The following is a 26,994-nucleotide window of genomic DNA, read 5'->3' as shown; positions in this document are numbered from 1 at the left end:
ATAATTAACATAAGACAATTATATACTGATCAAGTTCCACAGTATTAGAAAAAATCATCAGCTGTAATTGGGAAAAACTGTTATGTCTCTATGTACCTATGCCTTAGATTAAGGTTTCTTCTCCAACAAGATACCGCAGGCGTAGGCGAAAAGTGCGGCAAATTATATTATGCCCAAGTGCACGCCACTCGAGCCATTTTCGAACAATGTGTGACGTTGACGTGCCACATGTTCTGTTAAACTTTGCTAATAACAATTGAAACTAAAATGGTTGCGTATTAAATCTTAGCAAAAATAATACTAAAAGAAATAAGAAAGACACTGCGATCACATATCATCAGTAAGTATTTTGTATTTTTAACAGACTTCAAAAAAGGAGGAGGTTCTCAAGTCGTCGGTATGTTTTTGTTTATGTTCTCAAAACTTACGACTGGGTGAACCGATTTTGATAATTCTTTTTTTATTGGAAAGCTAGTGCTATCCCTGTGGTCCCATTGTAATTTGGTCTAGATCCGATAATAACATCCATGTATTAATTTAAATATTTCTCAGTAAGCTTTATATCCTTTTACAATTAACTATCTGTTCCACTCTTATAAACAAGACTATTTATTACAATTAAAATAAGACCATTATGTAAAACTATAATATAAGACTATAATATATTACCTACTCATTAAGTTCCAAAAATAAAAAAACAAAACATCTGTTCCTGCCGCGGAATTCCACCTTCGCACGACCCGCCACAAGTTAGGATATCATCCCCACCATCTGGATGTGTGGCGCTCCTCCACAGTGCGGTTTTCAAGGAGCTTTCTTCCACGTACTACAAAGCTGTGGAATGAGCTTCCTTGTGCGGTGTTTCCGGGACGAAACGACATGGGTACCTTCAAAAAAAGGCGCGTACACCTTCCTTAAAGGCCGGCAACGCTCTTGTGATTCCTTGGTGTTGCAAGAGAATGTGGGCGGCGGTGATCACTTAACACCAGGTGACCCGTACGCTCGTTTGTCCTGCTATTCCATAAAAAAAAACTGTATTTGCGAAAAACTATTATATCTTTATGTATGCCTTTCGATTAAGGATTGGTCTCCGTTGCGCTCCCCTAGATACCGCAGGCGTAGTCGCAAAGTGCGGCAACTAATACTACGTTTAAGTGGCCGTACTCGAGCCAGTCACGAACAATTTGTGTTAAACTTTGCTAATAATCGACACTAAAATGTTGCGGGTTGCGTTTTTTTATGGAAAAGGATGACAAACGAGCGGACGGATCACCTGGTGTTAAGTGATCGCCGCCTCCCATATTCTGTTGCAACACTAGAGGAATCACAGGAGCGTTGCCGACGTTTAAGCTTTTTATGAAGGTACCCACGGCGCATAGTCCCTGAAACATGGCACAAGGAAGCTCAATCCACAGCTTTGTAGTACGTGAAAGAAAGCTTCTTGAAAACCGCGTGATGCGTTCATGTGAACGAGGCTTTACAAGTCAATACATTACCGCAAGGACGGTTGCCGCGTGAAAACCGTATTTAAAGTACCTAGATAGGCAAGAGTGACACACGATCTCGGCACGGTGCTATGTGAAAACTGTCATTGTAGCTAATACTTTTTCTACTTAAGGCTAGGGACAGTGCCGATGACCTTGAGGAATCGAGCGGAGCTAGGTTACCTCTCTCGCACAAGATCGCCATAGTATCAATTCAGTATTAGAAGCATTTTTAATTTATCAAAAACATAATACAATTTTCTTAGTTTAGTTAGTTTGTTAAATAAATATTGACAGTTTACAATTAATAAATATTCGTACAATTTTATCTAGATTGATTGAAAATTACAATGGCTCCAACTGTTGTTCTCATTTTTAGTCCCCCTATCACAGCACCAAATATCTGTTATCAGCACTAAATTAGCACTAAATGAGCACTAAATTTTGAGATATAAAAGGAGTGATTCTGCCGAATTGACCTTTCTAGCTTTACAGACGTAAATTAAGAGCTAGGGGTATTCTGGTGATATTTTTTTCGCACTGTCTATAAAAAATAGAAATGTAAAGAGAAAATGAATTTTCTTCTCATATGGTTTGAATTATGCGCTATTTTGGTGATTTCTTGGGATTTAAAGGCCGTTACCATGTGAAAAGGCACTGAGGCGACGTGTTTCGGTAACGGCTCTTGTCTCTTCAAGAAAATTCTAATTTAGATAACAATGGAGTTATGTAAATAGTACTAGGCTCCGTAAAATTGCTAAGTCTTTTAAAGTGAATTGTGTTATATTTTTTATCTACACCCATGCTTTAAATCCTCTATTAAAGATTCTGAAACAGTTAGCTTATTGCCAACATTAAAACACCCAATGTTCTAATAACCATTACATCACCCAAAAGAGTGTTGTAATGTTGTACTGAATTTCATTACAACACTCCTATTTTTTTTTGATTCCCTTCATGCTCAAAGAGTTTTAACAGACAGCCACATTCTTATTGCTCGATGCGTGGCATCTGTATGAATTTCAAAAAAAGAACATTTTGGTTTACGCGCGTTCCACACCACCAGAACGTCGCGCGCCGTAAAAAAAAGTAGGTTATTCGAATCAAAATAAGATTTTTGTTAATTTATATATTTTTTTCAACTTTCGTCGTAATAATAATCGTATCATCTATAATGCAGGAATTGATGTTCATTTTGAATTTCAACCATTATCTCTTCAACCGAGGCGTGTTTTTAAGTTTTTTTAACTACTTTCATTGAATTTTACTTGAACAACTATAAAGTTACGGTTTCGAATACCGAAATTATAATTATTATAATTTTTTAAATTTTGGTTTCCATTCAAAAGCAAAAAATGGAACCCTTATTGGAACACTTGGTTCAGCGTTCGTCCGTCACTCTGTCAAGACCCTTTATCTCGGGAACACGTAGAGATATCGAGTTGAAATTGTAACGATATACTCAAGTCTATAGTTTCTGAAGCTGTGAAAAAATCAAACTTCTAAGTTAACGAAAAAAAAGATACGGTCGCTTATGCCGCAAAATATGTTTATTTCGACACTCCCAAGGGAATCACAGTTTATAGAGTATTTTCGGTTCACCTAGAACTATGAAATTTAGCAAGTAGTTAATACCGAATTATTCTGCAAGTATAGGGAAAAGTGTGAAAACTATACATTTTTAATTAAATGATAAAAAGCGGCCAAGTGTGAGTCGGACTCGCCCATGAAGGGTTCTGTAGCAGCAAGTAAAATAATATATAAGTTACATAGAAAGTAAAATGATATTAAAATATTTAAATGGAAAAGGCAAAAAAACTTTGCCCAAAATCATGCAGTGCAAATGAGCTCTCATCATTTATATGTATTAAATAAACTACTTACTAGATCTCGTTAAAACCAGTTTTTGGTGGAAGTTTGCATTACCTAATGTACATCATATATTTTTTTTTTAGTTTTATCATTCTATTATTTTAGAAGTTACAGGGGGTTACACACTTTTTATCACTTTGGAAGTGTCTCTCGCGCAAACAGAATAAGTTTAGAAAAAAATTAAGTTAGAAACCTCAATATCATTTGAAGACCTATCCATAGATACCCCCACGTGTGGGTTTGGAGAAAACGCATTTTGAGTTTCAGTTCTAAGTATGGGGAGGGAACCCCCAAAATTTATTGTTTTTTTTTTTTTTTTTGTAAAAGTCTTAATGTGGTTCACAGAATACATCTACTTACCAAGTTTCAACAGTTTAGTCCTTATAGTTTTGGTCAAAGTGTCTATAATATACACGGACAGACAGACATACATTACCAATCTTTAAGGGTTCCGTTCTTTGCCACTTGGCTACGGAACCCTAAAAAGGGTATTTATGCAAGCAACTGCGGTCAAAATTTTGAATTGAGTTAGCCGTGTCTTTGTAATGAATAGCTAACTAATAAAAATTGTAATAGTAAATTTTGTTTACAGATCCGAATGTGTCTCAAAAAGGGATAAGAAAAATGGGTCACAAGCAATACAGGGCGGTTGGGCAAACCGCCCGAAACCGGTTATTCGGTTTGAATCCGCGGATATCTGGAGACAAGAAACCGGTGCCGCTTAGTATGTTAATATCACAACAAGGAAAATTAAATCATGGTAAGTGGGTACCTAATTTTTATCGTATTAGGAGACAGGGATGTAAATATTTTTTTTTAATTTATAATTATACGAAACTTGAATGACGAAATTATTACAAATTGGCCATTCTGAACTGTGTCATTTACATTTATTTATTTACTAGCTGACCCGGCAGACTTCGTACTGCCTCAATCGATAGAAAAATGACCTAAACTTTTGTATAATATAAACTTAAAAAAAAAGAATCCTTTTTCATTAAAACAAATAAAAATAAATACTCGGTATGAATGAAATTTTATTATTATTTTCGTTTAATTACACATGATGTTGCTTACTTACAAAACAGAGTTATCCTGAAATACTGGCTATTTATAAGGTTTCAATTTGATATTGACAGACACACACAGTTATGATACAGTCTGTAAATCAATTTAAAGATATTATCAGAAAATAAACTATATTTAGTTTTGTTTTGTTGATGCGGTTAGGTTGAGAATTTAATTTTTAACAAAACTTAAGGTTTATCAATCTACATAACAATAATCTGATAGATAGTTAACAGCTGTAGTTAATCTACCAAGCATAGTAACTAAAATTAAGTTTAAACCTTCTCTGGACAAATAATTCAAGACCAAAATTAGCCAAATCGGTCCAGCTGTTCTCGAGTTTTAGCGAGACTAACGAACAGCAATTCATTTTTATTTAAATAGATAAGACATGTAGAGGACATGTTTAGTATTTGAAGTTTGAGTATTTTTATTGCATTACCACAATTACATCGATTGTAATCAAAATAATTTATACAAAGATGAAGCTGTAAATGTTGATTTTAAAGAGTGGCAATGAGTTTCTTGCCACTTCTTCTCATTAAAGCTCGACCTTCTCTAGTGGAAGAAAAAGGTAAAGAGAAAAAACTTTTGATATTCATAACTATCATTTCCTTGACCTAAATGAAAAGAGTTATTTAATTTGATTTGTTATTATGTGAACTATGACGTTATAACATATCTTATTAAATCAACTAAGTAATATAAAATAACACTGACATCGATTTTGTATGCATTTCTTAAAATCGCGTGTAATCGCTGTGTGCTGTAACTTATAAGCGTTAGCGTTTTTAACTAATACCTATCTTTCTGTGTTCTATAAATAAGACTATCTTCAGCGTCGGGATATAAAAATATTATTAATTTTACGAGATAATTAATGTTTAAATTCAATTATGATAAGACAGTAATAAGTTAGTACACGCATTTTATTCGTGTAAAAATATTTTTTTACACCTATAAAGTCAATCTTCAAATTCTCCATCAAAATATAAAGAAAGATATGCAATGGCTATGCGAATCTATCTATCACGTACAACCTTAAGATAAAGTGTTTAGTTTTTTTTATTCTTGTTGGCCAAGCTAATCTGTGAATATTGGGATTCCTTAACTCGGGCTTTACCATAAGAGTGTATAGTGGCGGTGATCACTTAACCTCGGATAGCCCCGACTCTCACCTTCCCTCAAACATATCGTTTAATTTTATAAAAATATTTAGATGACAGTTTTATTAAGATTAGACTATTATAGAGCCAGAAGCGCCCCATTAACATATAACACCACATTACTACTTACATATACGGGTAGAAAAGTTGAATCAATTTATAAATATACTATGGACCTAAAAAAACCATTTGTAAAGTTTTTTTAAAGTTGTTCTAATTCATTAGCGGAGATAATACTTTCCATGCTTTATTTTCATCATAAATATATGTATCGCGAGATTACACCCTTTGGTGGTGGTTGCTCGCTTTCGCTTATGACTTACGTCAAGCATATAAGTTATGAAAATTTTGCTATTGCTTTGCAACACGCACCGATGTGCAATTAGTTGAAATGCAATACTGTGTCAGTAGGTAGCATCTGTCTGTTAGCACAATCACTATTTCATACAAATTATAAATCATCGACTACTAAACCCGCTGTTGGACAATCTCTTGTCTGTCACCTTGTAGAGGCTTTGCCTCATTTAAGGCTAGATTCATTGAAAGCACAGTAATGTTTATCTATTACTTTTTGTGTAGTAAAATTTGTTTGTTTGTTGAATGTTTTTGTTTACTTTTTTATTTAATAGTAGCAAATTGGCAAAAAGCTGACGTGGTGGAAACTGGTGAGACAACTCCAGGACTCAAGAGTTGCGTTACCAGCCTTTAAGAGCACTTTTCCCGGTTCAGTCCGGTCAAAATGCATATTGTTTCATCCAATTCTTACCACCTGCTGACAGCAAACAAGAGAAAGCGATAACATTTAACGAAAAATAGTGTCCAACAATTCTAAAAAAACTTCTTCCAGGAAATATGTGTTTTTGGGTAACCCTTACAAAATTGTAAAACTAATGTTTATCATATAGAATCTCCATTACATGCGCGAGGTTTCTATCGCACTGTTTTCTTTAATTTTACAATTTATAAGTAAATTATGAACGCCCAAAGTTCAATTAAAATTTGTGCAAAAAGGCAGATAATTGAAGGGTTCTACTAAATTTGTTTCTTGAATTTTGGTATTTTCTGCTTCGATAGAAACTTAAACATAAACTTAAAGATATCTATCAGTACTTTTTTTTAAAGAAAGATGCGTTTAAAGCTCTTAATAACATACGAGGGTTTGTATGAAAAATATGACAGGTTGGCCTCTATCTTGACCGAGTAAGCTCTTATCTTGAAGGTCCCTAAGTCGTATTGGTTCGGGAAAACTGCATCCGGTACTTGATTCCACAAAGTGACTCTGCAGGGCAAGACGCTTTCGCCTTGACCAGTTAAATAAACTCAAGAGGAAATGAAATACCAGACAAAGACAAATTGTTAGCGCAAACAATCGCGTGAGAAAACATAGATACTTTGAAACGTAACTGTTTACCTCTCTAGGACTTCGTTACTCAAATCCTTTATTCCTTTAATATAGCAGCCTTAGCTACACTATAGCTACGCTACTCTTAGATTAACTTAAATACAATTGCGCTCGTCACATTGAGACTTAGGATGTTAAGTCTCATTTGCCCAGTAATTTCATTAGCTAAGGCGCCCTGCACACAATAATGCTTACACATTACTGCTTCACGGCAGAAATAGGCGCCGTTGTTGTGGTTCCCATAATCTAGCCAGCACTTTGCGCAATGGAGCCTCTCAATTACAGTATTCCTGAACCAATACGACATAGAGACTCCGAAGCCATTAAGGCGGTAAGTGCATCGCAAACAATCGCGTGAGAAAAAATAGTTACTTTAAAACATAACTGTTAACGTCTTTGGCACTTTGGAGCATCGTTACTCAAATCCTTTATTCCTTTAATATAGCAGCCTAAGCTACACTACAGCTGCTCTACTTTTAGATTAACTTAAATACAATTGCGCTCGTCACCTTGAGATATAAGATGTTAAGTCTCATTTACCCAGTAATTTCACTAGCTGCGGCGCCCTTCAGACCGATACACAATAATGCTTACACATTACTGCTTCACGGCAGAAATAGGCACCGTTGTTGTGTTACTCATAATCTAGCCGGCACCTTCCAAGTACAGTATTCATGAACCAATACGACTTAGAGATTCCGAACTAATAAAGCCGGTAATGTATCTATTTTTCTATGGCTCTGCGAATATTCATAGATGTTTGCTTTATCACTTTCATCATTTGGGCCTGTTGAACGTTTGCCCCCTCTTAGGTATATAAAAATTACTGACGGCAGTAAAAATTTCCGTTGGTGTATACCAACCATGAAGTTAGGCCTAATTTCCTATGATACATATAATGTTGTATCACATAATTTATATTTTGATAAATGACATACTGAACCCTTGAAAGGGCCTTCGTAGTCGAAAGTGGTTTAACGGCATTTTTTCTTAGCATCAATATAGCACTAGTGATGTTACGTCGCATATCGACATATGATAAATTAAAATCCGAATTAAATACAACAACATTGTGAATGTTCTAGTAATACGAATGAAATGTTCAAATTCTTATTAGAATTGTCACACCAGCCTGTTGCTTAGAGCATGTAGATAAGATTTATATAAAACACTCATGTATATTCACACTACTTGAATTTTCTTTAAAATTATTCTTTTCTTTCTTCAGTACACTTAATATTTGAAAATTAAATTTCTTCATCATTTTCGTTACTTCGACTATATGTGTGTGTTGTTACAGAATTTTTTTCATAGGATTTTTAAAGAAAAAAACTCATTTTGAAATTTGAATTGAATAATGTTACTTCAGAATTCATCTTCCTCTTTTTCAAGCGGCCAAATCTTAAGGAGAATAAAAATTGTTTGATCTCTCTAGAGGCATATATTTTTCCGACTTCCTTGATGCTACTTCATACATACTGTAGGATATATGTGTATTTTTCTATATAAATTATCATTTTTCTATTATCAAGAGCAAGATCGAGAAGCAACGTTTGGCAGGTTAGATCATGTTTTTCTGTTTTATGTCTGAGTTTATAATAAAAATATATGTATAAAATTTTATAATAAAAAGTTATATTTGTTTTAAAAAATCAAACGTTCAATTAATTTCAACGCAGCAACGAACTACCTATTAACTATTTCAACTACGACTTATTAATCTCTTCAGGACAGTAATACAAAATCTTAAATTGATAGCAATAATTATTTTGTAGAAGGCCTAAATGAAGAGCCACAACCAAGCTTTTGCCTTTTCTTTAATAAATGATATAAATTATATTAAAATTTAGTGAAAAATAAAATTGGTAGGTACTTCCGGATTGTAAATTATCTTTTTTATATGATACAACCATAAGCCTTATGGTTCATAGTATATTAAATGGAGTTGTGATTTTTAATACTAACTATATTATACCAATTCTTACAAAATATCGAAAGGTTTATTACACAACGACCACAATAGATTATATCAGCTGTTTTAGTTCGAGCTAGTTGTGCTCATTAAGATACTTTGAATTGATTTATTGTTTTAGACCATTTATTGACTAAGAATTGATACATATTAGATAAAATATTTTCTATTAAGTGAATCGATAATTGGCATACAAATACATACTATATATTGTAATTACAATCTAAATAATTATTTTTTGTAAAGCCCTAAAAATAAGTAAATAATAATAAAAAAAGCTAGCAGTAATCTTGCAAGCTATATGTTTTTGGCAAAGGTATATTTCACACACAATGTCACATTTAAGTAATGTTTTTTAAGTTATTTTTTGCATTTAACTTACTCATAATATGGAATACTTAGACAGTGGATTAAAATACAAAAAACAATTGGCCGCTTTGTTTAATCGCCATGTTTTTGTAAATTTTATATGTCACAGAAATAGAAAACTCTAATACCTATATTATACTACCTTAAGTATCAAATAGTGTATTATTATGGGACTCAGTGGGAGGCTCCTTTGCACCGGATGCCGGCTAGATTATGGGTACCATAACGGCGCCTATTTCTGCCGGCAATTAGTAATGTGTAAGCATTACTGCGTTTCGGTCTGAAAGGCGCCGTAGCTAGTGAAATTACTGGGCAAATGAGACTTGACATCTTATGTCTCAAGGTGGCGAGCGCAGTTGTAGGGCCTCTCAGATTTTTTTGGTTTTTCAATAATCCTGAGCTTCACTGCTTTGTAATGGGCAGGGCGTATCAATTACCATCAGCTCAGCAACAACATCGCGTCAAATCACTCCAGGAACGTCTTGCTCGTCTCGTCCCTGATTTACATAAAAATAACTTGTATTATTATTGACATATTTTGATGGGATTAACATTTATACTCTAGATCAGTTACGATTTGAACAATGTCTAAAGATTGTTCAGCCGAGTAATGCTGATGTATAATATTAATAAAAATAATTAATATTAATCTGGCATGTGAAATTTACCATTGGTTTTAAATTAATTACTTATGGACGTGGCCTAGACCATTTGAAAAGAAATCCGTCTAACTATATCAATAGTGTAGAAACCACAAAAGAACAGTGTAAAAATCAGATCTTCAACAAATATTTGACTTAAATACAACCTACAATATAATACCTACATGTCAATTTTATAGCTTGTAGATTAGTCCTGATTGACTTGTTCCCTTTCAGTCGATGAAAACCTTCTTATTTTTCACTGGTATTCCTGACCAAATTACATCCGAACTAATGATGGAGTTAACACATAGCTTTTAACTATACCAATACTTCCATTAAAACAGATATGTTTGAAGTGTTTAAGCAAAAAGCAATCAAATATCGTGAACTTCGATTTAATCTATCTATAGATCTAACTATCGTAAAATATCAAACTTATAGTGTCAAGTCATTCATCTTTCATCCATCTTCTTGTGGAAGGATCTATCTGGAAGCTGATTCGATGCTCGTTTGTCCTCTTTCTTATAAAATAAAACTTCTTTTTAACTGTCACTACACACTCTATTTAATATAGTACCAACATTAGCATTCATCGATAAACACCCACGTCACTACGTAGAACAAACATGGCGACATTGACACGTCACTACCGTTGACCCTTATACACATTAATCATTTATAGCTATTACTAGTGTTGTAATACAAAATATCGAGTATATTCTAATTATGGAGATGCAACTTGTCAGCGTATTGCAAAAACGTGCGGTCATGGACAGATTGAGATTATTGTAAAATCGAAACACAACGCGATTGATTTATCACATACTAGCTGATACCCCGCGGCTTCGTCCGCAAACACTCAGAACTGAGCGACATTTCAATTTAATTTTGAAAATAAAAGAATACTTATAACATATGCTGTCGCGACACTTTTTCTAATTAGTGATGTGTTCCGCAAACTCGTAGTATATTATTTTATTCTATCATTATCATTTATTTTTTTATTTTTTTTTCGGCAGCAAACAGTCATGTACAAAAAATGTTCTTTTTCTAAAGGACCTTGAGTGCAAGGACAAATTGTGTAATATTTTTTTAACTTGACTCATACCAATGCCTAGGCTTGCCCGTACCTGCTGATAGGTCACTCTCTTATCTTCCTCTATCATGCGTCGCACAGCACTGATGTTATCTTCAGTAGTCGCTGTTAAAGGACGTCCCTCACGCGGATCATCATTGAGATTGCTACGTCCACGCTTAAGCTCGTTAAACCATTATTGTAAATAGCGGCACGAGATGGGACTTCATTAAGAAATGCTAATCGCAGCCTATCACAGTCTAAAAAAAGTTTTCATTAGCAATGTTTCTAACTGGACAGTTCTAAATATTTTCAGAGTTACCCACGTATTAGGAAATTATCATTAACACAACGCAAATACCAAAAGATAACTATAAAGGGAAAAAAACATTATTTAAGCAAATCGTTTAAAATGTAGAGAATATTTCAGGTACTTTTTCACACCTTCAGGTACATATTGGAGTTTCAGGATACCTAATTTTTGAAAAACATAATATGGCTTGTGTTACCCGGGGATAGTTTAGCTTCCCAACAGTAAAATAATTTTTCAAATCGGTTCAGTACTTTCGGAGCCTATTCAATGCAAACAATTATACCTTTCCTATTTATTATATTTGTTTAGACTACACACGGTGCGGTCTTTCATCCACGAACTATTTACAACCAAACTGTGAACTTAACTGCCTTGCGTTATATTTTCAGGTTGATTATAGATACTAACAAGCATAAACTTGTTATGCCTACTAATCGATTAAGTCGACTTAGAAAGTCATTCATTGGGCGATATATCCTTTTACAATATGATCCGAGAAATACACAAAACAAATTTGTGACGAAATTCAAAGGAATTGTTAAAAAACGTTTGTGTGGGGAAGGCTACAGGGTACTATAACATAAACGATTTTCTTAATAATACCACAGACTGGGAATGAAGCGAACAACCTCAGGTTCTTTTATTATAAATGTTTATTGTACGATATTCAGGTCTGAGGCAGTCTGTTTTTGACATTCAATAAGTGATTTCGTATCCTATTTTGAATAAAAATATTTGAATTTGAAATTGAAATTGAACTATAAAGAACGGTCAAATGTATTATAGTACAATAAAAATGGTGATCATTTTTGTATCCGCCATCTTAGTTTGTTCGCAAAACTTCAGCATAATGAATAGGCATATGATATTTTATGTATAGCAAGTTTGTCTTGATTATGACGTAGTTTTTAACCATTAGAAACAATCTTATATCATTTATATATACGTATATACGTCAGATAGACTGTGACAGTTGTGAAAACGTCTAAAAAAATGAGTTACCCTGTATTTGGAGTAATCTTTTTTTTTCTTTATGAAAAACGTACGGGTCACCTGGTGTTAAGTTATCAACGCCGCCCATATTCTCTTGCAACACCAGAGCAATCACAGGAGCGTTGCCGACCTTTAAGGAAGGTGTACACGCTTTTATTGAAGGTACCCATATCGTATCGTCCCGGAGACACCGCACAAGGAAGTTCATTACACAGCTTTGTAGTACGTGGAGAAAGCTCCTTGAAAACCGTACTGTGGAAGACCGCCACACATCCAGATGGTGGGGATCATAACCTAACTTGTGGCGCGTCGTGCGAAGGTGGAATTCGGCGGCAGGAATCAGGTGAAACAGCTTTTCCGAACACTTAGCAATGCACGCACACTAACACAAAGTGACATACAAATAGCGAGTTTAAGACGTAGCTTGTCACGCACACTAAAGTTATAAACCTTCCTGTTTCAACGGTTGTCTAACAGAAAGAGACTCTATCTAGATGTATAAATTATCTAAGGAAACAATATACGAACCTTATAATACTGCTCATAAATTTTATTGAGTATTTGATAAGTTATTGTGACCTATAAGAAATATGCGATACCCGGATGTTATTTTAGATGTCTTAAGGATCACAACCTGAGAGTTAAACAGGACATAGTGAGATTTACCAACCATGCGTCCCTCGAACGGCTTGCTCAGTTGGTAAGAGCGCTCGGACGGAAGCCAAGAGGCGTTTTTGTACTAAGAATATTTTTGTAGAACTATACAATTATAATATGTCAAATGCCAGCGGACGCGCTTAAAGCAGTTTGCAAGCGCTTTTTAAGTCTTGAGTCCCTTTTACATCACAAGATATTTAGGCCAGCTTCATAATGTATTCTATATGACCTATATATCATGTTGACCTCTGCCATGCATACATATAGTTGTAGGTGAGATGTGCTTCTGTCGCATGCACGACGTGACGAGGCGAGAACGGGGCCACGGCGGGAGGAGATCGATTCCAAAAATAACAGTGCGGCAACTAATTCTACGCCCAAGTGGGCGTGCTCGAGCCCGTCTCGAACAATGTGTAACGTTGACGTGCTATATGTTCTGTTAAACTTTGCTAATAATTGAAACTAATATTACGGGCTGCGTAGTAAAACTTTGTAAAAATAATACTACAAGAAAAAAAAAGACACTGGGACCTCATATATCATCAGTAAGTTTTTTGTATTTTATTAATAAGTTTCCGTAATAAAAAAGCTTTTACTCATAGTATCGTATCTAGTTGGAGCGCAGCGGAGACCAATCCTTAATCTAAGATTTGTGTAACATATATACTGTGGTACGGGTCACCCTATGTTAAGATTAATTATTTATTTCAGGAAATAAACAGTCAGTATTCAAGCTTAATAATTACTTATTATATATTTCAAACAGACCTAGCAGTTCCATTAATTATTTCGATGTAAAGTAAACATATTAGACATACCTACTAGTAAACTTAAAACACGATTGGTGACAAAGTACCAAAAATGTGACAATAATTTAAAATAAACTTTAAGCTAAGAATATAATATTATTACTACTATATACTTTATAGAATTTTATCTAATATATAAAATTCTCGTGTCGCGGTGTTTGTAGTTAAACTCCTCCGAAACGGCTTGACCGATTCTCATGAAATTTTTTGTGCATAGTGGGTAGGTCAACATCTATTTTTCATCCCCCTAAATGTTAAGGGTAGTCCATGCCAATATATTTTTTTAATTTTTTTAAATTTTGTTTGCATATGAGTCAGCATTAAAAAATACATACAAGTTCAAATTTTCACCAATCTACGATCAACAGTTACTTTTGTATCGCGATTTTAATATCGACAATACAACGTTTGCTGGGTGATTTATATAATTATTTACATGTGCATTTTCCCAAATATTATTTTAAGACAGTCAAAAGAGTAATTCTAATACGTTACTAAGGTGACATTAGTGTGGTTGGAGCAATTAGTTTTTAGCACTATTGTATTATTTTATATTTGAAATGGGTAACAGAAAAATATCCTAAGCTGCTTAATGAATATTTGTAATAATCACACGATCTCCCTATAAATGTGTTTTTAGCATAGTTTGTACTACAAAGTGGTATATAAAAGGTACGTTGAGAACGTGAGGAGGCTCGAGGAACATTAAAATAGATTTTTGCTAGAAGGATGTCAGAGACTATGTAATTATTAATTAACTTGAATAGATAGATCTCATTTAAGAAGATGTTACGTTATGTTAATTATTATAGTTTACTAGCTGACCTGACAGACGTCGTTCTGTGCATAATAAATAAAATACTGTTTTTTTTTTATGAATTTGTCAACAATATTTCATAACACCAAGAATTATTTTGTAAAATATGCTCCCTGTCAATGGCGTTCTATATTATGTGTAGTTTATAGAACCTCATTGCTCCCTGTTGTTAACTATAATGAAATTGTTTCACAGCAGAACTGTCAAACCGTGCGTCAATAAATTCTCTCACAGAAAATGTCCATACAAAACAAATATTTGAAATAAAAATAATTATGAGTCCCAAATCGAAATAAAAACTATCCTATCTCTCAAGTTGGACTAAATTGCACTCCATGCATCCCCATTAAAATCCGTTCATTAGTTTATGAGTCCATCGCGGGCAAACGTAATTTATATATATTAAGATTTTATTTTTTACGTAATGGCTACATACAAGCCAGGAACATACAGTCGAATTGGAAATGTCCTTTTTTTAAGTCGGTTTAAAATTGATTTATATTAACTTTTCATAAATTGCATTTTGCCGCCTTTGTCAAAAAGCCATTGACATGGTTATCGCAAATCGGAACACGACTCTTTATAAGTGTTATCAAAGGAAATAAAATAAATGTAATATCAATAACTTAGTTCAAGGTTTGCATAACTTTATTCCGGTGATAAGGCATGATAATATAAACGGATATATTTGATTCTTTTTTATTTTATCTATCAACGGAAAGTGAGTGATAGTGTTAGAGATGAATTCGAATTACTGTAGAAATTATACTTTGTGATTTTTGGATACAATTACAAAAATCCACAGATTTACAATATACTAGTGTATACAGAAAGGAATAGTACGAGAGCGAATAACATCTGAAATGAAGATACAAGAAAGCGAATAAAATCAAAAGCAAAAAAAAATTAATTTAATACACATCTTTTGCAAACCTTTAATCTTAATAAAATACTTTTATTATAAATGTTCATAAAATGAAAATGACTGGCCAAAACTATGGGACGAAATGGCATCTATTCCGCAACGAACTAAAGAAGAATTACGTAAATCGGATCATAAATCTCAGCGTAAACCTCCTCGGTTTACTCCTCCTTTTTGAAGGCGGTTAAAAAGTCAAAAACACAAGGCATATGGGAGCGCTGACATTACCACAACATTACCTATATTTTTGTATTCCACCGAAACGTGGACATAACGAGAGTTTGGAAAGAAGAAGATAGACGCTCTGGAAATGTAGTGCGAAGTGAGGAGAGAGAAGTGAGAAGGTTGCTTCGTGTATCATTGACCATATTTGCACGAACGTTTCGATACTGCAGAAACAGAAATAGAAATATATTTATTTACCATAGGGAGTGGGAATGACAACATAATGCAATAACATTTTGTAAATGTCATGAAGCTACATGAGTTGGTACAGGGGCTATGCACGTGGAGAAGGACTGATAAGAAACTCCCAGCTCAGACTAAATATAAAACAGCGTTTATCTTCCGTAGTGCAGTCCCGCATCCTCGCCATGTTTGGATACGTATAGAGACGAGGCAGCCAGTCCTTAAGAAACCTCGTCGTCTAGGGTCAAGTGAAAGGCATTAGACAGGGTAGAAGGTCACCTATGCGATGGACGGGTGAGTATCAAGTCTGTTGTGGCCGACCCTGTACATGAGTGTACTCTCCGTGATAAATGCGGTCATGTACCCTGTACATCTACCGCATTTATCACGGGGAGCGTTCCGAAGAGCTGTTACACCTGATTCCTGCCGCCGAATTCCACCTTTGTACGACACGCCACAAATAAGAATATCATCCCCACCATCTGGATGTGTGGCGGTCCTCTACAGTGCGGTTTTCAAGGAGCTTTCTTCCACATACTACAAAGCTGTGGAATAAGCTTCCTTGTGCGGTGTTTCCGGGACGATACGACATGGGTAACTTCAAAAAATGCGCGTTCAGTTTCCTTAAAGGCCGGCAACGCTCCTGTGATTCCTCTGGTGTTGCAAGAGAATGTGTGGAGGGGTGTGACCCCTACGTTTGTCCTCCTTTTCGACAAAAAAAAAACATAGCGCACTCGGATGAGATGACTAAGAGAGAGAGATGGCGAAAAATTGAGACATTTGCCCCTAGTGAAACTTCTTGACAATCACGACCGCTCTTTTAAGAGGGTTTCGACGGAGAAGATGAAACCATTATTAATATAATTTAATAAAAGTGGGCTTCTTTCCTCATAGCAGAAGTATTTAGCGTGCCTGAATAAGCTTTCACATTAAAGATGTTTATTTTTCAAAGTATGTTATTTCTTGTACTTTAAAAAAATATCAGTTGTAATAGCAATCAACTTTGCAAAATATGTTTTTTTCTACTGTTCTATCAAACTCACGACCTAATGCTTCAGCGACTGTTTTCCAACATAACCCATGTCCCTGAAGTACGAGGCTCCATATAATAATAATAATATATTTTACTAAGACACATCCGGAAATTATTGTAAGCGATACCAATTACAAGATTTGTATGTGTACAACACAAGGAAAACTGTGCAAAAGACACGCCATAATCTGAGGTCGTTTGTGATAAGGACGCGTGAACACTATGTCAGTTTTTGTAGACCGAATTCGTAGCAGGTATTACTAGAAAAAAATTGACTTCTAAAATAAATTTTAATTTGAACTAGTCAATAACTTATCCAATGCCAATTAATGTTGAGTACATAAACCAGAGCAGGCTATCAAGAGTTGATTTATTTCATCATAAGTATATCCATTTAGTTGTCTGTTATTAAGACATACACCATCGCCAATAAATGATTTACTTACTTATTGAGCATTAATTTGATTATTATATGTTTCAAAATTGTGCGCAGAATTAGATTTTCATTCAGAATTTTTCATTTATCACCCAAAGTCCACATTCATTTACAAAAAAAAACTAAACGTTTTTTTATTAAAAGAAGGGATGAGACGAGCAGGACGTTCAGCTGATGATAATTCAATCTGCCCATTACAATGCTGTGCCGCTCAGGATTCTTGAAAAACCCAAAAATTCTGATCGGCACTACAATTGCGCTCGTCACCTGAGACACAAGATGCTACGTCTCATTTGCCCGAAACACAGTAATGATTACATATTACAGCTTCACGGCAGAAATAGGCGCCGTTGCGGTACCCATAATCTAGCCGGCATCCTGTGCAAAGGAGCCTCCCACTGGTACACTCCTTATGAGTTTTTTGCCAGTTAATTTAGAGATCGTTGATTGCAAGTGAATCATCTATCACCAAATCACCATTTCAGTAATTACGGAGCAAACCAAAAAAAACAATATTTTTTTTAAATTGGTCTCTGTTTCATATATTATACTCGTAGTTCTAATATAAATACAGAAATAGGTATGATACAAAACATTATTTTTATATCAGACATCTCACTTTATCTTTATATATATAATTCTTGTGTGCGTGTGTATGTCACTGAACTCCTCCTAGACGGCTGGACCGATTTTGATGATATTTTTGTGTGTTCCAGTGAATTTGAGATTGGTGTGTGTCTTCAGGTGGATTCGAAAATGGTTTAGATTCACAATTAAACTACCTCCTAAACGGCTGGACTGATTTTGATGACTTTTTTGTTTGTTTCAGTGAATTTGAGATTGGCTTAGATTCTCAATTCCGTCCATATAATATAATTCTCCTGCTCATGTGTATGTTAGTGAACTCCTCCTAACGGCTGGACCGATTTTTCAAATTTAAGACGTGTGTACAGGACAACGTCTGTTGGGTCCACTAGTTTATATATAGATTAAAACTTGTTTACTTCTATTCTACTTTACCAATAAAGCTCGAATTGACGTTATCAACCGAACTTTTAAAATGGTTTTAGTAGATTTCGAGTATTTTTTTTTTTCTATTTTTAATATTAGTTTAGATAAATATTAATTGTTCCAGTCGCTAAGTGAGAATGCGTCTTTACATCGTGACATACCGGGTCAAGTACGTCTCCACAAACAATTTTAATTATAATATAGCATAAACATTTTTACATCAATGTGTCGCATTGTCTACGTTTATATCTGTCGACCTCTATCTCGGGACACGATGCTCAATCTTGAGTAGTGTGCGAAACCAATGATTCCAGTCGCATTTGAAATGTTATGTTAGAACTTAAACGGAATCTGGATCAATTTTTTAATAATATTTTTAAATTGATTTAAAAGTGTAATGTGGTGTGTTATAACATAAATGACTTTTTTATTAATATCATAGATTGGGAATGGAGCGACAGCCATCAGACTGTTTAAATTATAAATTTGATTATATCGAAATTTTATAAAAAAACGAAGCCCGCTGAGTTTCTTGCGCCCGTTCTTCTCAGGTCTGAGGCATTCCTTTCCGAATGGGTAGTAGTTTTTTACGTTCAAACAGTGATTTCAAATCCTTGAATAAAAATGTATGAATTTGAATTTGAATATAGTTGCAATAAGATCCATATTTGTATAGCAGTACATAAATAAACACTAAGCGGTCTTATTATATTAAACTCCGTTTCATGTACATAAAACTATTTATTATTTTAAATGCAATGACTTGTAACATAATGAAACTATACTTCAGCTGCAGATATTCTAGTATTATAAATATCATTGCGGTTTGTTTTGTTTATTTGTTTGTTTGTTACGCTTCAAAGGCTGGGTCCGTTGCTCCAATTTAAACAAAACATGTTAGCAAAACAGTCCGTCCGCTGCACTTATTTTTGTAAATGTTTCATTTTAAAAATGAGTTCCGACGAAGATAGATTAAGTTCTCGAAAGAAGAAAAAGGAATAGATTCCGGGTCCAACCATAACTGCAATCACATTCGTTCAATAATTAAGAATGAAAAATTAGTGAAAAACAAATTATTGATTATAGGTTCGGTATGAAAAATTTTATTCGTTGCTCAGAAAGCGATTTTCAAGAGTTGTAATCATTTATAGTATCACCGGATATATAAAAAAGGATGTGGAGGAATGATGTGATTAGGAGTCGTAGAGTAGAGTCTATAGTCGATAGGCTACCAAAATATCATCTGTCACTGGACTTCCGGGACAACTGATATGGCCTGCTGATTTTAGCCAGCATAGGCCCGGTTTCCACCAACGGAGAGGAGAGGAAGCGCGAGGAGAGGAGATGTGAGCTGTGTTTATAGCAATGCTTTCGGGTATGCAGGGAAAAGGGCACGAGAGCGCGGTCCGTTCGACTGCCCATCTACACGCATCTCCGCTCCGCCGTGATGTTTGTTGCTCGACGCGGCACAAAATTCTATAGAAAAGTGAGACATCTCCTCTCCTCTCCGCTCGATCCATTTCCACCGAAGCTAAGCAGAGAGGAGTCAAACGAGTCAGATTGTGGCCACTATGTTATTTATAACAATTTTTAAATCAATTGAATTGTTTTAAAAGCAGGTATTGGAGGAATTAACACTAAAGAGGACTTAAATAATTTGTATAATTATGGATTTCCGCAAAGTAACGCCTGATTCAATAAATTTTTAACAATGTCAAACGAGACAGATTGTGGCTACTATGTTATTGTTAACAATGTCAAACGAGACAGATTGTGGCTACTATGTTATTGTTAACAATGTCAAACGAGACAGGTTGTGGCTACTATGTTATTGTTAACAATGTCAAACGAGACAGATTGTGGCTACTATGTTATTGTTAACAATGTCAAACGAGACAGGTTGTGGCTACTATGTTATTGTTAACAATGTCAAACGAGACAGATTGTGGCTACTATGTTATTGTTAACAATGTCAAACGAGACAGGTTGTGGCTACTATGTTATTGTTAACAATGTCAAACGAGACAGATTGTGGCTACTATGTTATTGCTAACAATGTCAAACGAGACAGGTTGTGGCTACTATGTTATTGTTAACAATGTCAAACGAGACAGATTGTGGCTACTATGTTATTGCTAACAATGTCAAACGAGACAGGTTGTGGCTACTATGTTATTGTTGACAATGTCAAACGAGACAGATTGTGGCTACTATGTTATTGCTAACAATGTCAAACGAGACAGGTTGTGGCTACTATGTTATTGTTAACAATGTCAAACGAGACAGATTGTGGCTACTATGTTATTGCTAACAATGTCAAACGAGACAGGTTGTGGCTACTATGTTATTGTTAACAATGTCAAACGAGACAGATTGTGGCTACTATGTTATTTTTAACAATGTCAAACGAGTCATATTGTGGCTACTATGTTATTTTTAACAATGTCAAACGAGTCATATTGTGGCTACTATGTTATTGTTAACAATGTCAAACGAGACAGATTGTGGCTACTATGTTATTGTTAACAATGTCAAACGAGACAGATTGTGGCTACTATGTTATTTTTAACAATGTCAAACGAGTCATATTGTGGCTACTATGTTATTTTTAACAATGTCAAACGAGTCATATTGTGGCTACTATGTTATTGCTAACAATGTTAAACGAGACAGGTTGTGGCTACTATGTTATTGTTAACAATGTCAAACGAGACAGATTGTGGCTACTATGTTATTGTTAACAATGTCAAACGAGACAGATTGTGGCTACTATGTTATTGTTAACAATGTCAAACGAGACAGATTGTGGCTACTATGTTATTGTTAACAATGTCAAACGAGACAGATTGTGGCTACTATGTTATTGTTAACAATGTCAAACGAGACAGATTGTGGCTACTATGTTATTGTTAACAATGTCAAACGAGACAGATTGTGGCTACTATGTTATTGTTAACAATGTCAAACGAGTCATATTGTGGCTACTATGTTATTTTTAACAATGTCAAACGAGACAGATTGTGGCTACTATGTTATTGCTAACAATGTCAAACGAGTCATATTGTGGCTACTATGTTATTTTTAACAATGTCAAACGAGTCATATTGTGGCTACTATGTTATTGTTAACAATGTCAAACGAGACAGATTGTGGCTACTATGTTATTGTTAACAATGTCAAACGAGACAGATTGTGGCTACTATGTTATTGTTAACAATGTCAAACGAGACAGATTGTGGCTACTATGTTATTGTTAACAATATCAAACGAGACAGGTTGTGGCTACTATGTTATTGTTAACAATGTCAAACGAGACAGATTGTGGCTACTATGTTATTGTTAACAATGTCAAACGAGACAGATTGTGGCTACTATGTTATTGTTAACAATGTCAAACGAGACAGATTGTGGCTACTATGTTATTTTTAACAATATCAAACGAGACAGGTTGTGGCTACTATGTTATTGTTAACAATGTCAAACGAGACAGATTGTGGCTACTATGTTATTTTTAACAATGTCAAACGAGTCATATTGTGGCTACTATGTTATTTTTAACAATGCAAAACTTTCTGGTGTTATATATTTTTGCTAATGTAATGTTTGGTTTATTATTTAGTTCTATTGTATGATAAGTTTGATTTGTTTGTTGTTTGTTTATATGTTATTTTTGTTTGTTTGTAACTGTCGCATTAGCATTACTAATACCTGTAATGATAGTTGCTATATGTGGTAGATAAATAAATAATTTTTTTGCCTCCAAAGCGGAGAGGACTTGTGGACATAACGAAATGTGACTGTTTATCATAATACATCTCCTCTCAGCTTTGAGGATAACAGGCCTAACGGCTTAGAGCATCTACCTGCACGCCACATCCGCCATTCTAGATATATATAATAAATCATTTGCAGTATAATAAACTGTCATCATAATAATCAATATTAATGGATTTGTAAAATATCTTCCCCATATAATTTAGAAGCTATAAATAACACGATTTTAATATTTTAATTAAAATGCCATTGGGCTAGTTTTTTATTAATTTGAAGATTGGATGTAATCGTTTTCGTATTTTACTGTGTCTATGTTAAATTTAAAAAACATGACATTAAAGTTATATAATTTATGCGTCTCGATAGAGCCTGTTGCTGCTAGACAACCGAAGTAATCAGGCCAGGTTTATTAGCTAAGTGTGCGTGGTAAGCTACGTCCTACACTCGCGATTTGTGTGTCACTTTGTGTGCGTACATTGCTCAAAATAAAGGTTAATTGTTAACCTCAATTTTTTCGGCGTTTCCACAGTTGTCACAGTCTATCTAGATGTATAAATGATCTAAAACTCTAAATATTTATTTTAAGCATGAACTCAAACTGAAATTCAAAAGTTGTTAAGTTACCAGTGGTAGGCTCCTTTGCACAGGATGCCGGCTAGAATATCGGTACGGCAACGTCGCCTTTATCTGCCGTGAAACAGTAATGTGTAAGCATTGTTGTGTTTGATATGTCTGGGTTTCTCAAGAATCCTGAGCAGCACTGCATTGTAATGGGCAGAGCGTACCAATTACCATCAGCTGAACGTCCTGCTCGTCTCGTCTCTTACTGTCATAAAAAAAGAGTAAATCCAAGAAAGTATCCATTATGTACTATTCTTATTGTTTCTATTAGACTACTACTAGATTTATAAGACACTTTGTTCTTGTGTTTATTACACTTAGTACGTGTTAGTTTCACTATACACTGTATATATATAGTATATATATATATATATATATATATATATATATATATATCATCATCATCATCATCATCAGCCGGAAAACGGCCACTGTTAGACAAAGGCCTCCCCCAAAGATTTCCACGACGATCGGTCCTGCGCTGCCCTCATCCAACGCATTCCGGCGATCTTAACCAGACCGTCGGTCCATCTTGTGGGGAGGGCCTATCAACACTGCTTCTTCCGGTAAGTGGTCGCAATTGCGAGGATTTTACTGCCCCAACGGCCATGTGTCCGTCGAACTATTTGCCCTCCCCACTGCCACTTCAGTTTCGCAATCGTTTGGACTATGTCGGTTATTTTGTTTCTCCTACGGATCTCTTCATTTCTGATTAGATCCTCTGTATTTATATATAAGTACTTAAGACATTATATACTCAAACCTTGCTCGAGAACCACGCTATCCATTCGTGAACACAGCATGAAAATCGGTGCAATGGTGTTTAAGTTTATCGCGAACAGACACACAGACATACAGACGCGGCGGAGGACTTTGTTTTATAATATGTAGTGATGACAGGTGAATCTCATCTGACATTTAAATTAACCATTAAAAAGGATAGAAGCAAAACATATAAAAAGCGTCACGTATAAATACATAGATAAAATATCGTATAATGTTCGTAATTTCATTTCACTCTCGCCTGGTTGAGCAACGGCCGCTAACCGTAACCGGGTGACACAGATACAGTAATGCGGTGAGTCTTATGAAATATACATAATTATAATCATCTTTATATGTATCTTGTTTTAAATACTAATATTAGAAAGAGAAAGTTAGTCGGTTTGTGTGTATGTAGTAATCTCCTGGACTATAACACACATAAAAAACAAACAATATTGTAACAGTGGAGGTATTAAATACAACTAATGAAAATATTATTATAATTCATAATTTAGTTAAATAACGTGCAATTAAATATCATTAAATTATTTTTATACAATTTGAGAAAAAAAAATATATTATAATTTGAAATTTATTTAATTCTCGTCCATTAGGTGTGGTTCAGTAGACATATGAGTTACAAAAGGCTTGGTAGTTGAAGTATGATACAAATGGTCTAGTTGACTAGCTAACATCTGCAACCGAATACCACTTTCGCGTTACACAACCGAGCAAATTACTCAGGGCTTCTTAAGTAGTGGAGAGCACAAAAATCCTACGATAACATACTATGCCTATTTCCTATACATAAGCGAAGATACCACATCATCATTTCAGCCGGAAGACGTCTACTGCTTGGCAAAGGCCTCCCCCAAACCCCCGCTGCCCACATCCAACCTACTCCGGCAATCTTAACCAGATCGTCGCTCCATCTTGTGTGGGCCTACCAACACTACGCCTACCGATACGTAGTCGCCATTCGAGGACCTTACTGCTCCAACGGCCATCTGTCCGTATATAACAGATAATGTATATTTATATATATATATAAATGTTACCGGAAGTGTTCCGAATAGCTGGTTCACCTGATTAATTCCGCCGAATTCGACCTACGCACGACACGCTACAAATAACGATATCATCCCCAATATCTGGGATGTGAGGTGGCCCTTCACAGTGAGGTTTTTAAGGACCATTCTTCCACGTACTACAAAGCTGTGAAATGAGCTTCTTTGTGCGGTGTTTCCGGGAGGATACGACGTAACTTGCCTTATGTATGGCCTGCCTGATTTTTTGTTTATGAAAATAAGGGACGAGACGAGCAGGACGTTCAGCTAAGGGTAATTGATACTCCCTACCCATTACAATGCAGTGCCGCTCAGAATTCTGGAAAACCAAAAAAATTCTGTGCGGCACTACAGTTGCGCTCGTCACCTCGAGACATAAGATGTTAATTCTCATTTACCCAGTATTTCGCGAGCTACGGCGCCCTTCAGACCGAAACACAATAATGCTTACACATGACTGCTTCACGGCAGAAATAGGTGGCGTTGCGGTATCCATAATCTAGCCGGCTTTCTGTGCAAAGGAACCTCCCACTGGTCTTATTTCATTCATCGATATTACTTTTGGTCTAACACTCGGCAAGTTTCTTCCATATTTATATGAATCATTTTTTGTTTCTTGGTGTGGAACTCGTATTTATAGAGTTTTCCCTTAAAGGCCAGCATCGCTCCTATGATAGTAGTAATAATAATTATTATATAGTAATTAAAGTAATATCGTACAATTATTTAATAGCCTGAGGGCGGTCACTCCATTCCCAATCTGTGGCATTATTAAGAAAGTCATTTACAGTCCTTTTACCGCACAAACATTTATTGACAATTCTTTTGAATATCGTAATTAGATGTTTAAATATTTTCTGGGATCTTGTTGTAAAAGCATATTATATTTATATTGCCCCATTAAAGACTTTCTAATGCATACATTACATTATCAAGATTATATTGAGAAGCAACAGTCAAGATGTTAATTTCTTTAAAGTTGCTCTAAAAAATTCTTCAGGACCTAGGTTATAAATAGCGCGAATAGCCCTCATCTTCAGTACAAATATTGTATTAATATCGGCAGCGTTGCTCCATAGGACCCCCATAGGACAGAAAAGTAAGGAAATGGTACAGAGATAATAATTTACTTTAATTTACCTTCCTTAAAGGCCGGCAACGCTCCTGTGATTCCTCTGGTGTTGCAAGAAATTGTGGGCGGCGGTGATCACTTAACAACAGGTGACCCGTACGCTCGTTTGTCCTCCTATTCCATAAAAAAAAATTACTGAATAAGGATATATTATTATACGAATTTTTTCAATTCAAAAATTAACAATTTTTTTATAATACATAAAATGTTAAATATTTTAATTCTATTGATATATGTAATGATAATATGATAATAGTTTATACACCTTATGTCTATTTTGTATAATTAACATGTAATTTATAAATAAAATCAATTTAACATGTTTACGCAAATAAAACTTTGATAACAAAATTGCTAGCAAATATTGTACAAAAAAAATAGAATAGGATGTAAACAACAATTAAATCTTAGCCGCCTATCACAATAAATTAAAATAGTTATAAATAACGTTTAACGATCAATATTAATAACGAAGCAATCAAAGTCTTCTAGAACAATATTTTTGGCAAAAACATGTTTTTAGCTACAATGTACGATATGTTTCATGGTTATATAAATATGAGACAATATGTGCGCGGTTTTTCCAAAGTGTTAGTCTGGTCGTAAATAAGTTTTTTGTCAACTTGACAATATGAATATGCATTACGACAATAGGATGAAAATCAAACTTTGCAACACGAAAACACTTTGTGGTATTATGCTAATAGTAGTTTTATTTTTATCTTTCATGATTCAAATCCACCATTCTAAATAACTACTATTTATAATCTTAACGTTGTTATTCATAAAAACTTATCGGAGATTCAAAATGTTATTAATATTTCTGCCGTGAAGCAGTAATGTGTAAGCTTTATTGTGTTTCGGTCTGAAGGGCGCCGTAGCTAGTGAAATTACTGGGCAAATGAGACTTAACATCTTATGTCTCAAGGTGACGACCGTAATTGTAGTACCGCTTAGAATTTTTGGGTTTTTCAGTAATCCTGAGCGGGACTGCATTGTAATGGGCAGAGCGTACGCTATATAGATCTAAGTCTCTTAATCGCCCTTCAAGACTCACTCTTCGATAAAGTTGATGTAACTTATAAAAGCTAGGATCAATTATGTTTTGTCCTCGCAAGCAAAAAATTTGCCTAAGTTACAGAGCTACTTAGAATTTCGTAAAATAAATTTTGAATGTGTGTTTT

General features: G+C 34.7%; 1 protein-coding gene across 1 annotated transcript in view; it reads left to right on the top strand.

Annotated features, from left to right (window-relative positions):
* Positions 1–26,994, top strand: part of LOC126980181 (scavenger receptor class B member 1) — a 169,494-nt gene that overhangs the window by 61,196 nt on the left and 81,304 nt on the right. Inside the window, exon 2 of the mRNA XM_050829787.1 lies at positions 3,949–4,116. Within this exon, the coding sequence (XP_050685744.1) occupies positions 3,981–4,116 (136 nt within the window). The 5' untranslated portion in view covers positions 3,949–3,980. The remainder of the gene's footprint in view (positions 1–3,948; positions 4,117–26,994) is intronic.

The sequence above is a fragment of the Leptidea sinapis genome, chromosome 5 (assembly GCF_905404315.1).
Source record: "Leptidea sinapis chromosome 5, ilLepSina1.1, whole genome shotgun sequence".
Classification (NCBI taxonomy): Eukaryota; Metazoa; Arthropoda; class Insecta; order Lepidoptera; family Pieridae; genus Leptidea; species Leptidea sinapis.
Note: the sequence above shows the minus strand (reverse complement) of the source record. Positions and strands in the feature narration are given on the sequence as shown.